Raw genomic sequence first — 18,019 nt, 5'->3', positions numbered from 1 at the left:
GTTATATGCCCAAGAACATTAAAATAGCGATTTAAAAAATGAACTAGGTCTCTACGTGTTAACCTTATTAACGTAGGTCACTAAAACATACCACTGAAAAGAAAAAAGAAACAGGTTGTAGAAAATTTAAACAGTATGATACAAATTATTTAAAATTTAAAAACCACTATATATTGCCAATGGATACATATACGCTTAGAGCAGTGTACTGGAGGACACTCCATGGGGTTGTCTCTGGGGAAAAAAGTGAAAGAAGGCAAAGGAGGAGGGAAGAAAATCGAACTTGAATTTTATTTCAATATTATATTACCTTTATTTTTATTTTTTTTCTGTACGCGGGCCTCTCACTGTTGCGGCCTCTCCCGTTGCGGAGCACAGGCTCCGGACGCGCAGGCTCAGCGGCCATGGCTCACGGGCCCAGCTGCTCCGTGGCATGTGGGATCTTCCCGGACCGGGGCACGAACCCGTGTCCCCTGCATCGGCAGGTGGACTCTCAACCACTGTGCCACCAGGGAAGCCCTATATTACCTTTATTAAAAACACTTATAAAGTATATTGCAAAAGATAAAAGTAATGAACTCAGAGTCTCATTCCTGCTTGTCACAGAGCCTGACCAGCTCACCAGAGTCTCAGGTATCCCGGGGTTCCAGGAAGAGAACCTGCAGGGCCCTTGGGTGAGGCTGCACCTCAGTAATGGGAATGGAGCACAGCTCCAGCGTAAATTTCTTGTTTTTTTTTTCATTTTAGTTTTTAAGGTTTTTTTGGTATTGAAATATAGCTGATTTACAGTGTTTCAGGTGCACAGCAAAGTGATTCAGTTATACAAGTATATATATTCTTTTTCATATTCTTTTCTATTATAGGTTATTATAGTTCACTGTGCTATACAGTAGGTCCTTATTGTTTATCTATTTTATGTATAGTACAATAGTGTGTATCTGTTAATCCCAAACTCTTAATTTGTCCCTCTCCCCTCTTCCCACTTTGGTAACCATAAGTTTGTTTTCTATGTCTGTGAGTCTCTTTCTGTTTTGTAAACAAGTTCATTTGTATCATTTTTTTAGATTCCTCGTATAAGTGATATCATATGATATTTGCCTTTCTCTGTCTGACTTACTTCACTTAGTATGATCATCTCTAGGTCCATCCCTGTTGCTGCAAATGGCATTATTTCATTCTTTCTTCTGGCTAAGTAATATTCCATTGTACATATGTACCACATCTTCTTTACCCATTCATCTGTTTATGGACACTTAGGTGCTTCCATGTCTTGGCTATTGTAAACAGTGCTGCTGTGGACACTGGGGTGCATTTATCTTTTTGAATTAGAGTTTTCATATTTTCTGGGTATATGTCCAGGCAGCCTCAATTTCTGTTTGCAGTTATGACGTGGATCAAATGCTACTGGACGCCCAGCATGAACCTAGATGATGTCACCCCCAGTGTCCACTGTGATGACCCACAAGATACTAGTAGTTTCTGAACTAGACTCCCACAGTGTTGGAGGAAAAACAGCCCTCAGCCCGAAGAAGATTATATCGAGAGAAGAAATTGAAAACCTTTTGAAGAAAAACTCAGATTGGACAGCGGATTGGTCAAGTCGGTCTGAAAACATCCCCCCCACCCCCGCCTCCAGAAAACTGCCTTTAAACATCTTTAAACACCAAACAAAGCACACAGCCTCTCTCGGCAGGAGGAGCGTGTGTCTTAGGAAGAAAGGGGACATTTTCTCAGCAGAATTTCTAAGCGTTTTCCTTCCATCTCTGCTGCTCTCACATCACTGGCCAGTGGCTTGGGGACTGTATTGGAAAGCATCTGGCCACCAGTGTCTTTTGATGGAGACTTGGACTCTGGCTGTTGCACACGGTGGAGATTGTCTACTAAAGGTTACACTGAACTCTGCTATTTATTCTTTGCGAAGCAGGAACTAGAAAACCAAGGTGCAAATCAAACCCACAGTAGAGTTTAGATGCCAAAATGTGTTTGCTTTCACAGTGTAATGGCTTCAGCTTCCAACGGATAGGCGACAGGGACGTGTCAGCATTCTGTCAGAGACACCTGCTCAATCTGTTTCAGGCCCCTCATCAGTTAACCTCGTCCTTTGTGCTGAGCTTTTGGGGGCTCTGAGAATCAATGTTAATCTAAGCAAATCTGTGTCTACATTTAAAAAACTAGAAATTGAAGAAAATAAATAAATCTTTGCCAAATCCATCAGAGATTACTGTATTTGCATGTGGTTTAAAATCAAACCTTATAAAAGCTTTTTGATTAAGCCAGAAAAAAGTAATTTATTTAAAAATAAATATTTATACTCCCACCGTGTTACTGGGAACCTTTCAGTCTTGGTTTGGGTGATAATGCCTGGAGTCAGCTGCAGCAGTGGAAGTGACCCTATTTGGGGCTTTTGCTGTTGGAGAGCTGGGAGAGCTCAGGAGGTCAAGAGGCCAAAACAAGAGCATACCCACCTCTCCTGGGACCTTGCTTGGGGCACAGGTGGGACTTGGTTGGGTGATTGAAACCTTCTCCCAGCTTTGTTGAAGGAAACCAGGCTCTGTGTTGATTCATAGGTGTTAGCAACTGTTTTATTTGTCAATAGTCTAAAAATTTATTGAGAACTCTAAATCATTTAAAAAACTCATCTCTCAACTCAAAGATAAGGCAAAGGTGTATGTAAGAAAAGTACAGCTTGTATTTTTCCTCTCTAGATGTCTAGGTCAGTTTAAGTATGTTCAAGTCAAGCATCATAAGTGTTGTGATAAATAGCTACCTTTCTCAGAAGATTCCTCTGGTTTTTGTAACCTCCCCTCCTGTCTAACAGGCTTAATACAAATTTAGCTTGATAAGTGTGTCTTGGAAATGGAACATTCCACAAGTCCTATGTATTAGTCATTACCTGAAGCACCCACAGTTATGTACTTATGAAGTCCTTTGACAGATCCCTGGACACAGGGCTGATAATTAGCAGGCATTGACATCCACTCTGCACACTGGCCATGGTCCACCTTGATCATTTAGTACCTGAACCTCACTGTGTACCTGAGTTCAACACTGTGCCTTGAAGGTCATTATGGCCCCTGATCACGGGTCTTGGCAGATTTACTGTCTCAGTGCTGAAATCTGGTAGAGCCCTTCCAAGTCCACTGTTTCTCCAGCCTTCCTCTCCCCATTGCTGGAGCAATCTGGTCCTTGTCACCAGCCTTGACCTCAGCCAGTCTCCAGGACAAATCCGACTTTAGGCAGGAAGCATCTAGACCTCGATCCTCATCACCCTGCCTTCAGTGCTGAACCTCTAGTGGGGATACACGAGCTGACACCCTGCCAACCTCTGCGGCTCCCCTTCCCCACCGCCTCTCTCTGCCCCACCTGTCTGGTGCATGCACGCACGCGCACACCTGTTCTCAGGTGTGACGGCCTGCTGAACATCCCATTCATGACTTCAGCCCTGCTGCTTCCTCCCTCCTCTGCCTGGGATGCATCATTTCAGCAGAAGCAGTTGGCTGGTACAAGGAAGCAGCGTGACTAAGAAAGGATGGGATGGGGTTCCTTGACCATCCATGTTTCTGAGAACACCCTTACCTTCTTTCTGTGTTCAAAGCAAGTTCTGTTTCCAGGGGGGCTGCGTGGCCTCTCCAGGCTGCCCCAGCTTACTCAGGCAGAGAAAGAACACACTTACCTCGTGCTCCCACTTCACATTTTATTGCTAAAACCCTTCCACAACTTCGTGAGGGAGGAACCGTTATCGTCATTCTACTGATGAGGAAGCTGAGCTCAGAAAAGCTGAACAAGTCACCCTTCTGGAAAGCTGGGACCTGGCTCCAAACCAGAGAGTCTCTGATTCCAGAGCCCTTTGTCACTGTCCCCAAGGCCCTGGTCTTAGACTCACTTCTATTTTTTTCTGTAGCCTGAGTTCATGTAGCTATTTATCACTAAACCGCTGGTTTAGTGAATAACAAAGCCTGTCCCTCTTAGGACTTTTTCCACATGGGTTACAGATTTAACAAAATATTATGCCAATTTAGAAAGTAGTCACGGAAAGAGGAAGTTTACTATTGTAGCAACCTAAACAAATACTTGATTGAATGAATGTCAGCCAGGCGATCCCCACATTGGCTCTGGTGTATTCATTATTCAACACCTTTCAAAATGCTAATCTGAGAAAACCTATAACGTGGACAAACAGAAAGGGTATCCAGTAAAATCTGCACTTGCTGTTACCATCAGCTTGATCTTTATAGCACAGTCATTGGGCAAATAGAATTTAGAATCTGGGTTTATCTAGAGAGGGTCACTAGCAAGGATTGAGGTGCTGCATGTACTCTGAGGTGTGGCATGTCACAGAGATTTTGAGTTGGAGTTTAGCAGAAGAGTGAATCCATGTGGAAATTACTGCAAACCCTTTTCTACACAATGCAAGCTATACATTTTTGTAAGCCCTTGGAAGTCTAGGGTTGCAGTGGGTTTTAAGAATGTGCCTTTGTTTACCTCAGATGAAATGCTGGTTAGAAAAGAAGGTTCTCTTATTCAGAGAAATTAATCCTTGGCCTGATACACCTTCTCCCATTTCTCTCTGTCTCCCCACCCCCACCCCCCTTTCTCTCTATCTCCATTTCTATCATTTCCTCTATCTCAGAGAAGAGTGGTTTCCTGACTCTTTCCTGAAGTGGGGATATGTCTCCTCTAACCTTTTTTATTAGCAGGATCAGTTTAGGAGGTTAGCTATTTGCCACCTGGATCTTTTAGCTGGTCTGTAACAACACTTATCTTTCACCTCTTTCAGGTGAAAACTTGTCCCCAAGAAACCCTATTTAAGGCAAACCCCTACAAATACATCAGATATTTGTGGAAAGTCACACACATTACTGGACAATTCAGCCCTCTTATTCTGTTTTGGGTGATTTACACCATGCATAGTGATACTTGCATTCCTAGATGCTGACAGATGAGGAAGAATCAGACTGTGTGCTTCGTAAGAACGACAGGGGATTCCCAAGAGCTACAAATTCTGCAAAACAAATCCCTTAAGTAAATAATGGAAAATGATAGTTCATTTTAAGTTCTTTGAAAAGTTGAAAAGTGATGCAAAAGGAAAGGGCTCATCTGTTCTTAGTCAGCTTTTGACCTTTGACTATATAAACACAAGAATCGCATTGGGCTCCAGCTAGGAAACAGCATTACCACTCTGCTCCCCAGATGAACAAAATGAGTCTTTTCGTTAAGTTTTACAGAGTGTACTAGAGCACCATTTCACAGAACATTACATTTAATAATTTATTCTTAAAGAATAGGGCAGTTGTTAAGAGCTTGGCCATCTCAGTAACTTTTCTTTTTTTAAAGTGAGGAGATTGGACCAGATCTTTTCTAGTCTTTCCTGCTCTGAAATGCTGATACCAGGACTCATCAAATCAGCTGTCTCCGAATCTGTACTACCATTCCTGTCCTTCCACCGCCCTGGAACCACAGCTCCTTGTCTTGACATTAACACACACAAGTGGCACACAGTGTGCAAGTCGTGCCAAAAGCACCCCCCTTCCATGAAGGACCATGAAGGCCCAGCACGGGGATCAAGTGCCTTTGTTACTGTGCCCTGGTATTACCCAGTAGGAAGTGGGCCCCAGAGGAAGTGGGGATACGTCTCCTCTAACCTTTTCTATTAGCAGAATCAGTTTAGGAGGTTAGTTATTTGCCACCTGGACCTTTTAGCTGCTCTCTAACAACACTTACCTTTCACCTCTTGCAGGTGAAAACTTGTCCCCAAGAAACCCTATTTAAGGCAAACCCATACAAAGCCTTCAAGTGTCGGTGGACATGAACTCCCCCAGTTAAGACTTGGCACCCTCCCTCTAAGTTCCCATTCATCCTGCACATACACTTTATTTTATCATCATTTCCCTGCAGTGTGTAAGGTCTTCCCAAGAAGGGACTATGATCTTCCGCATCTCCATCTTCAGAGCCCTGGAGCCTAGCCCATTAATAGGGGCTGAAAATACATTTGTACAGCACATGAATGAATGAAAGTCTTTCCTGACCCATTTCACTCTGCTCGGACCACTCTTTCACTATGCAGCTTAGGCTATTTATACCAACCACACAAGAATATGAAGCAAATGAAGTAAAGAGATGCAAGATCATTTTTCTTAGTCAAGGAATATTTTATATAAGCAAGGAGCATTGGCTGTTTAAACAGATTTTCTATGAATACTTTTGTAACTGGTCAAGGAAGACATGAATTCAGATACGCACAGCGATTTTAAGGAGTCTAGAGCTGCTGCTTCTGCCTAGAATTAAAACTCCCCAAAGAGCCTAAGAAATGGTCCATCTCCCTCTTCTCAGCCCTAAATGAAGACCTGAACAAAAATCAGTAACAGGTAAAGAAGCAGTTCTGAAGGTTTTCATCCACTAAAAAGAAGTGAGTATAAAAGAAAACTATTTTAAAAAAAGAAAATTATTCATTTTTAACTTTTTTTCTTAATTAGACTTTCTCAAAATGAACACAGCTTTATTTTTCATGTAATGGAAATAACACGTTAATTGAAATAAATTCAGACAGTACAAAGGGTATAAAGAAAAAAAATGAAAATTATCTTTAATCCCATCACCCAGAGAGATTTAACATTTTGATATGTACCTTTCTGCATTTTTTTCCATGCACATACAAAAAGTGTGATCATGTTATACATAACACTCTGTAAAATTTTTAAAATTAAACTTAATCTATCATGGGCATTTTTCCTTTATGATAAATACCGATCTTTATTATTATTTTTAAATCTGTAGCCATTGTATGGCTGCACTGTAATTTGTTTAATCAGTTCTCTGTTGATGACGATCATTTACATGGCTGCTAGGGTTTCAGTATTATGAATAATACTGTGAGGTACATACAACTTCATAGACTTCTCCAGTTATTTCCTTAGAATAAGTTAACAGAGGTAAAATTGCTGGGTAAAAGGTTTGCATATTAAGAAACTGAGTACAGTGGACTTCCCTGACAGTCCAGTGGTTGGGACTTTGCCTTCCAATGCGGCCGGCGGGGATCAGGGGTGGGGTTGGGGGTTGGTGCGGGTTCGATCCCTGGTCGGGGAGCTGGGGTCTCGCGTGCCTCGCGGCCAAAAGGCCAAGATGTAGAACGGAGGCAATACTGTAACAAATTCAATGAAGTCTTTAAAAATGGTCCACATCAAAAAAATCTTTTAAAATAAAAAGAAACTGAGTACATATTGCCAAATTACTCTCTGGAGAGGCTGGTCTTATTTACATTGCTACCACCGCAGGATGAGAGGTTGTTGCTCCACACATTACCCATACCAGCAATTAGCAGTCTTAAAATTTTGCCAATCTGTTAGGCAAATATTGTATTCATTGTTTTTCTTTTTCTTTTTTTTTTTTTGCAGTACGCGGGCCTCTCACTGTTGTGGCCTCTCCCGTTGCGGAGCACAGGTTCCGGACGCGCAGGCTCAGCGGCCATGGCTCACGGGCCTAGCCGCTCCACGGTATGTGGGATCTTCCCGGACCGGGGCACGAACCCGTGTCCCCTGCATCGGCAGGCGGACTCTCAACCACTGCGCCACCAAGGAAGCCCTGTATTCATTGTTGTTTAATTACTTTGATTACTTGACCAGGAAGCACTGATCAAATTCTGAGAAAAAATTTCACTTAAGCAATGGAAGCCACTAGGTTCAGTCTCACATTAGGCAAGTAACAAGTCACCTGAATATGTTAATGGCTTAGGTGACATTCTGCTTACTATTTTTTCTATTTCTATTTTTATTTTTAATTAATTAATTTTATTCTTGGCTGCACTGGGTCTTAGGTGCGGCACGTGGGATCTTAATCGTGGCATCCGGGAACTTTCATTGCTGCCCGCGGGCTTCTCTCTAGTTGTGGCATACACGTTTTCTCTCTCTAGTTGTGGTGCGCAGGCTCCAGGGCACGTGGGCTCTGTAGTTTGCGGCACGCGGGCTCTCTTGTTGAGGCTTGCCCGCTGAGTTGCTCTGCGGCACGTGGGATCTTCCCAGACCAGGGCTCGAACCCGCATCCCCTGCGTTGGAAGGCGGATTCTTTACCCCTGGACCACCAGGGAAGTCCCGGCTTATTATTTTTTTTAAACAGTCTGCTCTTGAAGTCCTTAAGTTACTGGCTGTTCTGATTTTCATTCCTGTTTGGTCCTACACATCCACAGTTAACTCGAGGAGAAGTTGGAAGGACCATGAAGAAATGATTCACTGCCCTTATCCCCCCTCACCCAGGTGTAAAACAGCATGAAACAGCTGAGCACTTCAGTGTACCACTGTGACCAGTGACTCTTCTTTGCATCTTCAAATTTCCTGCTTGAAGAACCCCCCCAACCCTGCCTCCTAAAACTCTCTCTTACTCACCCAGCAGTAACCTCATCCCTTTTTTTCCTTCCTTTGAGTTTTGACTTCATAACAACTGGCTCTCAGTTGCTCCTCTTCGCTTAAAGCGGGACTGGGCCTGCATTTCACATTATTCATTAGAAAACCAGGCGAGGCAGGCCGGTTGGCATTATTAGCCGGCAGGGTACACAGTGATCTGCGGGAGGCTGCCTTAGTAAGTAGGATGTGACTTAGGAGATCTTTGCAATTTAGAATTTCTGACTAAAAAGTTCCATGGATGAGGCGAACCACCTGTTAGATACTGGAAAGAACTTTTTGCCAGGAACCACCTTAATCATTTTCCATAAACTGAATGGTTTAATGTTCCAATTATACTTTCAGAAATTGAGGACCAAACCTTCACAGAATCTAGTAAGTGATGAGGTCAGAATTCAAATCCAAGTCCCTCTGATGACAAAGCTCATGGTTTCCATGATCCATGTCCTCAGTAGCCCCAATTTGTGATGCTTCAAATGGAGAAGTCATAGGGTTTGCAGAGCCAAAGTTCCCACATTTGGTCATTCCCCCCAACTTTATTCTAGCTCCCCTGGCGCCCAATGCCCCATCTCCCACCCCCCAAACACATGCATTCTTTTTTTTTTTTACTGTTTTATTTATTTATTTAGGCTGTGCCGGGTCTTAGTTGCAGCACGCAGAATCTTTTAGTTGCAGCATGTGGACTTCTTAGTTGCAGCATGCGGGATCTAGTTCCCCGACCAGGGATCAAACCCAGGCCCCCTGCTTTGGGAGCGCAGAGTCTTACCCACTGGACCACCAGGGAAGTCCCAAACACATGCATTCTTTAATTAAAGGGTTGGCCACTATAGTTAGGGCCAACTTCCCTGGGCTTATGGCAATAGCACTAACTTAGAATAGTGGAATATACCCTAACCAGGCAGCCATAATGTCCATTACATGTATGTAATCAAGCCAGCTTCAATCAAGCCTACAGGGTTAGGTTACTAACATTTGAAATCACTGATGTCCGTGTGGGTCTGTGCTCAGAAACAATGACTTTGAAAGTGGGAGGGGGACACCCTTGGCGGTCCAGTGGTTAAGACTTTGCCTTCCAATGCAGGAGGTATGGGTTCGATCCCTGGTTGGGGAGCTAAGATCCCACATGCCTCCCGGCCCAAAAACCAAAACATAAAACAGAAGCAATATTGTAACAAATTCAATAAAGACTTTAAAAATGGTCCACATCAAAAAAAAAAAAAAAAAAGAAAAGAAAAAAAGCGGGAGGAAGAGCAGGGATTTTTCAAAGAGTCCCCACAATTCTAGCCTAAGGACTTTGGGAAGAATAGTTGATTGTGCAGTGGGATGGCTCTAGAAATGAACTCACATTACTGGGTGTAAGAGATATTAATCCCGACATTTGCACTTGAGAATTATTTGGGTTAACGGTAAGTCAGAGTCACCTGGGCATTAACAAATCTTTTGGACTGCTGAACAGAGTGGTGTCACACTTACCGGCGGTTGAATGTTGAACTAAAAGCCTTTTACTTTCTGTATCATTGCTGAAAAAGTTTTAACAGGCTAGACAGTCCCTTAACCCTGATCCTTAATATTTTAAGGATGACTCTTTGCACTCTTTGGTTTTACTCCTAAGTAACAGAAATTAGGGACACCTGCTAAATCCTTGCTTATTGTTAGACACCAATGAAATATACACGTTCTCTACAGATTGTCACCTCCAAAGAGACTGCTCTACCGTGGAACCCCATGCTAACACCTACTCTAAGCTAGGTACTTTTTTTTTTTTTTGCGGTACGCGGGCCTCTCACTGCTGTGGCCCCTCCCGCTGCAGAGCACAGGCTCTGGATGCGCAGGCCCAGCGGCCACGGCTCACGGGCCCAGCCGCTCGGCGGCATGTGGGATCCTCCCGGACCAGGGCACGAACCCGTGTCCCCTGCACCGGCAGGTGGACTCTCAACCACTGCGCCACCAGGGAAGCCCCTAAGCTAGGTACTTTTAAAAGCATTTCATAGGTGCTTCATGTCATTTTTACAGGTGTTTCATAATGTCTGCTGGAGGAACATCTGGGACCCTTCCTTAAAAGGTAAGACCTTTTTCTCCCTGGAGTGTTGTCATCTGCATACGGTCCTTGGAACTGCTGCAGCCATCTTGTAACAATCATAGCAGTCCTAGCTGAGGATGGAGGAGTAAAAGATGGAAGGCACTCAAGTTTTTAAGGACATCCTTGAGTAACTGAATTATCTAATATTGGAACTTCTCTACCTCTGGAATTCTTTTCATGGGAGATCATGAACCCAGTACTGTTTAATCTACTTCAGTTAGGTTTCCTGTTACTTGTATGGAAAAGCACTCTCACTGATACACATGCATGTAAGTCTAAATCCATGCAGACATACGGCCCTTTCAGAGAGGTCAAATATATTTGCACTGTGGTTAAGATTTTCATGGTCAAGAAATATTGAATTCCTCCCACATGCCAGGCACAGTACAGGTTGTTGAACCGAATGGGTTGGGGAGGGCAGGATTCTGCACCTTTGGTGGAGAATGTGGTAAATGTGGTGATGAAAGTGGAGCCAGGTGTACTTAGGGAAGGTATCATGAAGACTAGGCCAGGAGGCTAGAGAAGGCCCTAACAGAGTCCAGTAAAAGCATGCATTCCAGATTTAAAGACCCATGCCATATCAATCAACATTTCTAAGTTTCTATGTATTTGTGATATGTTTTGGTTTTAGTTATGTAAGAACTGTAAGAATAGTGTTATGTGTATAATAGTGTTAGGTGTATCTATATTTAGGTAATGTTATAATAAAATAGCTTAAATCAACACTGAGGCCCAGAATGTTTTTCCCTTTTAAAAGGAACTACTGAAGCCAATTTAGAGGAAGCACACTAATTCAAAAGATGAAGCAAAGGAATGGGAACCAAGGCATTTGGTGTCTATTCCTAGCTACTGGCTGGCAGCCCTCTGTGACTCCAATTCCCTAATTTGTAAAATATGACTCATAAGGAGTTGCAACTGAATATTTTAGAGTTTTTAAATTAATGAGGGATAAGTTTTTAAAAACTCCCTGATATGAAAGTTCCAGAAATCACTCACAAGTTTATTATAGCAAAGAAAATGGGCCTAAAAGGAAGCGAGTGAGTTCAGGACGTACAAGGAAAGGCAGTCAAGGGAGAAATCAAGAGGGAAGTGCGTGGTCAACTCCCCACAGCAGGAAGTGGCGCTCTGCAGATCAGAGCTATTACCGAATAAATACTTGCTGGAATTTCCAGAGATTACCAAACAAACATCAAGAAGGAAGTGGCTTTTTTCTCTTTGGAAAGTTTTATTATGGAAAATTTCTAACACGTACGAAGAGCCGAGAATAGTAACGAGCACTACCCCGCAGCTTCAGGCAGTCGTCACTCACGGCCCGTTACGCTGGAGCAAATTCCAGACATCATATTATTTCGTCCCTAAATACGTAGGCACGCACCTCTAAAGCAGAACAACGGGAACCAAGGCATTTGGTGTCTATGCCCAGCTCACTGGGGGGCAGCCCCTGTATCTTCAATTCTGCAATTCGTAACATACGATTTATAGGGGAACGGAACAGAAATTTTTTTTAGGCAACCACAATCAAAAAGGAGGCGGTTAAGTCCTCCTAAGGCTCCAGGAGGGAGGCTCACCCCAAAAACCTGGGTCGGCAGAGCTCAAGGCGCTGCCCGTTGACACCTCCTTTCGAGGCGGAGGCCCCGGCCGCTGCTCGCGGAACCCGCCTTCTAGGGCGCCTGCGGACCCTGGCGCCGCCCCTGCCCCGGAAGTCTCTGCCCATTGGCCCCAGCCGCCCCCGCACGCCCCTGCCGCCCTTGGCGCGCGGGGTGGGCTCGGGGGCGCGCACGCTGTGCGTGCCGGGCGCTCGGGACCGTACCTGGCGCGGCCCAAAGGCCCGCAACTAGGCCTGCCATGTTCCTCTCCGCGGCGCTCCGGGCCCGTGCGGCCGGCTTCGCCGCCCAGTGGGTAAGGAGGCTCGAATGAGCGCGGGCGCCGCCGCCGCCCTCCCCCTCTCTCCGCGCCTCCTGTTGCAGCGGGCACGCGGGAGCCCAGGGCCCCGGACGGGACCCCGGGCGGCGGCAAGGACACCGCGGCCTTCGCCCTCCTCAGGGAGGCCGCGTCGCCGTGGAGCGAGGGGGTCGGCGGTGCGGCTGCGGCGGGCGCGAGGCCTCCTTCCGGACGGGAGGCGGGAGGGCGGTGCCGGGACCCCCGCCCGCCTAGCAGGCCGAGTCTCTGCGCGGGGCGGCCCCAGGGTCCCCTAGCAGCACTGCCCTTGGCAGGTGGGGAAGTTGGCCGAGTGATGGCGTCACCGCGTCCCGCACCCGGAGGACGTCGGGGCCGCTCGCGCTCCTGACATCCAAGCCCGTCTCTAGAAAGGACGTGTACAATCGGGGTGAAACACCCGTTCGCACTAACTTAACAGAGCGTGTTCCAGAAATGACGAGGATGATGGCGGGGCATTTACCGGAAGGAAAGCAGCCTTTCCCCCAGCAGTAACGTAGAAAGGTTGAATCAGTTCTCGGCAGAAGGGAGGGCGGTGGCGCGCAGTAGCGGAGGATGAGCTCAGGGCCTTGCAGGGAGACCTGAGTTTGGATGGTGGGTGCACCGTCTTTCCACTTTTGGGCTCCTATTGTTCTCACCTGGTGTCCTCGGCTGTCAAGTGGGAGTATTCCAATTTGCAGAGTTTGGTCTTCAATAAACGCTTGAGGTTCTACTGTTACCTGCTGGGCTCCAGGTAACAATGTGGATAATAATAATGACAGGTGACATTCCGTGACTGCCCTTCTAACCAGGCCCTTCTAGCCTTTTACAAATAGTGGAATATCAGAATGACCTAGCAAAAGTCAGGAAAGATGTGAGTAAAGTGGTCTCACCAATAAAGTTCCTTTTCTATAAGAGAAACCTTTAAGGAAATCATTTACATTTTCAAAGAAATTGCTTATTTTGTTATAATTGCTGCTTTATTAGCCAGCTGCCAATTTCTTCAGCCACAGGATTTTATTCAGCTCGTCATTGCTTTAAAAATATCCAGAATTTAGTAGTGTCTAGGGGAAGACACTAATTGTGTGACCTTGAGCCATATTTCTTAATCTCCTTGAGCTCTATTTTTCTTTTCTGTAAAGTGCAGTAATACCTTATTGAGCGATTGTCAAGAATTGCCTAAAAATTATGAAATATGGAGCAACAGCTACTCAAAATAGGTTTATTTCCATCTTTCCTTTAGTAATTGCCCAAAGTTTTCTGTAATGTTGACACCATTTTACAACTCATCATGCCTCTCTCCCAAGCCACTAATTAGTTTCGTAGGGGTGAGAGAGTTGTGGTGGCATTTTCAAGGATTGTGTTTTCAGTTTTAGAATTTTAATTTGGTTCCTTTTTTATAGTTTCTATTTCTATCTTTTCACTTATTGAAGATTTTTTTCTTTCTGTCCTTAAGCACTGTTGTAGCAGTTTTGAAATTATTGTTTGGTAATCTCCGTTGTCTTCTTTCTTGAAAATGGGTTGTTTTCCTTTTTTGTTGTTTTATGTTGAGTGATTCTGGATTGTATCCTGGACATTGTGAATGATGTCATAGAGGCTCTAGATTTTTAAAATTCCTCCAAAGAGTATTTCGTTGTAGTTGTTGCAGGCAGGCAATTAACTTGAACTGCAGTCTGGCTCCGTTGTGGACAGCGGCTCAAATATTGGTTCAGTTCTTTTAGCTGGGCTGTTTGGAGTCTGCCCTGTGTGCATGCATGTTTGGAGTTAGCCACAGAATTGGGGGCTTCTCCACTCTGGCTTTTCCTTTTCTGGGATTTCCCACTTGCCTATGCCTCTCCTGTGGTTGTCCCAGCCTCTCCTGTGGTACTTCAAGACATTAGGGCTGCAGGTTTTCTCTTGGAGTTTTAGCTGCCCAGCATGGGATAGACTGGGGCCTGCCTTCACAGTAAAAGATGTAAAGAAAAAAAAGAACCCTTATTGGCTTCTTCTAAGTCTAGACTCCCTTCATGTGTCTGCCTGCATTTGGTTGTTCGTCAGTGCCTTCAGAAAGATTTTTGGTTTTTAATTTTTTAAAAAATATTTTGTCCAGAGTTTATAGTTGTTACCCAGTGGTTTGGCCTGATAATAATCTACTCAGCCGTACTAGAAGTAGAATGTTCTTCGGTGGCATTTTTCTTCCTAAATTTTAAGGTTTTTAGAATGAAATGTTTTCCCATTCCATTAGAGATTCCATTTATTTTGCAGTATCTACATTTTGGCTCTAGGACATTAACCCAGTTCTTTAGAAAGAAAGAAAGAGAGAGGGAGGAAGGGAGGGAGGGAGGAGGAAAAGTGAGATTAGAGGGCATTTATATTAGTTTTTTATTGCTCTTGTAACAAGTTACCACAAATTTGGTGACATACACCAATTTATTATCTTATGATTGTGTAGGTTAAAAGTCTGACATGGGTCTCACTCGGCTAAAACCAGGGTGTTGGTAGAGCTACCTTCCTTTCTGGAGATTCTAGGGGAGAACCTGTTTCCTTGGCTTTTCTAGCTTCTAGAAGGTGCCCTTCTTTGTTGGTCCATAGCCCCCTTCCATCTTCAAAGCCAGCAAGGGCAGGTCAAGCTCTCACATACCATTCTGACCCTGCTCTAACTTTGCTCACTCCTCTGCTGTTTTAAGAGCCCTTGGGCCCACCCTGATAATCCAGAAAATCTCCCTATTTTTGGATCAACTGAGTTGCAACGTTAATTCCATCTGCAACTGTAGTTCTCTTTTGCTGTGTATACTAACATATTCACAGCTTCCCAGGATCAGGATGTGGGTATCTTTGGGGCACCATTATTCTTGCCTGCCACAGCCATAAACAGTTTAGGGGAAAGAGAAAATGAACACATTTTAAGTTTATACACGGAGGTTCAGTAGGTCACTATTGCACACTACAAACTCAGATCTTTATATTGGAGATGTGAACTCAGTCTCCAGTGTAAGGATAAAAATAGTATGCTAGGGCTTCCCTGGTGGCGCAGTGGTTGAGAGTCCGCCTGCCGATGCAGGGGACACGGGTTCGTGCCCCGGTCCGGGAAGATCCCACATGCCGTGGAGCGGCTGGGCCCGTGAGCCATGGCCGCTGGGCCTGCGCCGGAGCCTGTGCTCCGCAACAGGAGAGGCCACAACAGTGAGAGGTGCTGAGAAGCAGAGCAGCCTCCCTAAGGTTATAGTAATTGGTGAAGGTGAGACTGACTGAAATGATGTTTGGACATTTCATTTCTATGAAGTATTCTTCTCCTTAGGACATTGGAGAGTTATTGGTATCCATACTGGATTTTAGATATGTAAAGAATGCTTTGTTTAATTTATGGGCAAGATGGCTGAAAGTAATCACGAATATTGTGACCATTAATATGGTTATCTTAATCTGTAATGCTCCTTTAATACCTGAGTTGTTCGTTTTAGCTTTTCTATAATATAAAATTTGGCCAAATTTTACTTGATAATTCTCTCACAATGCTAGTAAAATCACTTATATTTCTTTAATCCAAATTAACATTTTTAGTTAAACTGTTGATGCAAGTTTATTTGGAGAACATTTGTAAAACTCTCCTATGTATATTTGAAAATATTACAAAACTTAGTTTTAGTGGTTTAGTGGTTTAGTTTAGACGGCGTGTCCTCAAGTCAGAAAAACCTGTGTTTGACTTTTCATGGATTTAGCTGTGTGATCTAGTGAAAGTCCTTTTCTTTCCTTCTTTGAGCCTTAGTTTCCATATCTGTAAAACGAAGGGATGATAATAATAACCTATGTGGGGATTTTGTGAGCCAAGGGAGGCAGGCCTTTTCATTTCTAATCTGTCTCCCTATATATGCTATGTGTTTTTTTAAAAAAACAGTAAATGCAGCTCTTCTGTTCTTACGGAAAACCTAAATATATATACATTAACACAGAATTTTAGCAACTTAATGTCAAAGGTGATTTCTTCAAAATAGAGAAAGGGCTCAATTTGTTTATAAAACAAAAGCAAGCAAAATAATGAAGGTAAACTGATAAATATTAGCCCTCATTTGTTTTTCAACTGGGCATACACTGTTATTCATAGCAAGTTATCACGTGGCCGTTTTCAAAGCTGCCCTGTTTTTTGATATCTTTAGGAACTTCACCTATTTTACTACATTCATTATAATATCCACATCAGGCATTTTCAGTAAAGGAATAAATAAGATATTAAAAGTTTGAATTATAGAGGGGAGGGGCAAGATAGAGGTAGGGATTAAGAGTTACAACTACTATATATAAAATAAATAGGCTGCAAGGATATATTATTGTACAGCACAGGGAATATAGCCAATATTTTATAACTTTAAAAATATAGGGCTTCCCTGGTGGCACAGTGGTTGAGAGTCCGCCTGCCGATGTATGGGACACGGGTTTGTGCCCCGGTCCAGGAAGATCCCACATGCTGCGGAACGGCTAGGCCTGTGAGCCATGGCCGCTGAGCCTGCGCATCCGGAGCCTGTGCATCCGGAGCCTGTGCTCCGCAACGGGAGACGCCACGACAGTGAGAGGCCCGCGTACCGGGGGAAAAAAAAAAAAAAAATATATATATATATATATATATATATATATATATATATATATAGTGAATCACTATGTTGTGCACCTGAAACATAATATTGTAAATCAACTAGACTTCAATTTAAAAAAAAATTGAATTATAAGTAGTCTTTTCCCTACTTAATGGGCCATTTGAATTCAGTTTCACTTTTAGAAGAAAGAAGCATTCTAGGACGAAATCGTCTTAGAACTGGAAAAGAACAACTTAGTTAGGCGGGACTGATTTGAAGAGTAAGCTGAATTTTCCCCCCTCCTTAGACTAGAGTCTAGGCTTTTCACTAGACTGGAGTCTATAGTTTCTCATTAGACTCTAAAAATGTCTATACTTCAGTGAATTCCAGTTGAATTCACTGAACTCCAAATGAAAATTCAAGAAACTTTTTTTTTCATAAACAAGAATATAATTTGATAGTGAAGAATTAATAGTGGGTTTCAATTCTAGCTTTTTCAGGGTTTAAGAAGGAAGGGAGAAGACTTACAGCAGGCAAGTAGTGACAGTGACTCTGTGTTAGTTAGCTAACACAGCACAGTTCTCAAAATGCAGTTTAAATCTTCCATTGTTCAGTTATTAAATGTTTTATCCCCATATCAGCTAGGCAGATGTAGTAACGCTTTAACAGGTTTATAGTATCTTCAGAGATAAGGTTATATAGTACCTGACTATTTGAACCTCAAAATACTTGAATAAGTATATATCCCTGTTTTTCCAGATACAGAAATTGACACAAAAAAATTAAGTGGTGCTTCCCTGGTGGCGCAGTGATTGAGAATCTGCCTGCTAATGCAGGGGACACGGGTTCGAGCCCTGGTGTGGGAGGATCCCACATGCCGCTGAGCAACTAAGCTCATGAGCCACAACTACTGAGCCTGCGCGTCTGGAGCCTGTGCTCCGCAACAGGAGAGGCCGCGATAGTGAGAGACCCACGCACCGCGATGAAGAGTGGCCCCCGCTTGCCACAACTAGAGAAAGCCCTTGCACAGAAACGAAGACCCAACACAGCAAAAATTAATTAATTAATAAACTCCTACCCCCAACATC

General features: G+C 43.7%; 1 protein-coding gene across 3 annotated transcripts in view; it reads left to right on the top strand.

Annotated features, from left to right (window-relative positions):
• The first annotated feature begins 12,239 nt into the window (after positions 1–12,239).
• NDUFV2 (NADH:ubiquinone oxidoreductase core subunit V2) overlaps positions 12,240–18,019 on the top strand; it is a 26,492-nt gene continuing 20,712 nt past the window's right edge. Inside the window, exon 1 of one of the 3 annotated variants that reach the window (XR_016387437.1) lies at positions 12,240–12,369. Coding sequence is in view for 2 of the 3 variants with exons in the window: in XM_022551146.3 (XP_022406854.1) it covers positions 12,316–12,369 (54 nt within the window). In the remaining variant the exon portion in view is untranslated. The remainder of the gene's footprint in view (positions 12,370–18,019) is intronic. The other 2 variants (XM_022551146.3, XM_089894239.1) reach the window with 2 other exon arrangements.

Source organism: Delphinapterus leucas, chromosome 14, assembly GCF_059928025.1.
Source record: "Delphinapterus leucas isolate spDelLeu-1000000601 "Yukka" chromosome 14, BTC_Dleu_Yukka2, whole genome shotgun sequence".
NCBI lineage: Eukaryota > Metazoa > Chordata > Mammalia > Artiodactyla > Monodontidae > Delphinapterus > Delphinapterus leucas.
Note: the sequence above shows the minus strand (reverse complement) of the source record. Positions and strands in the feature narration are given on the sequence as shown.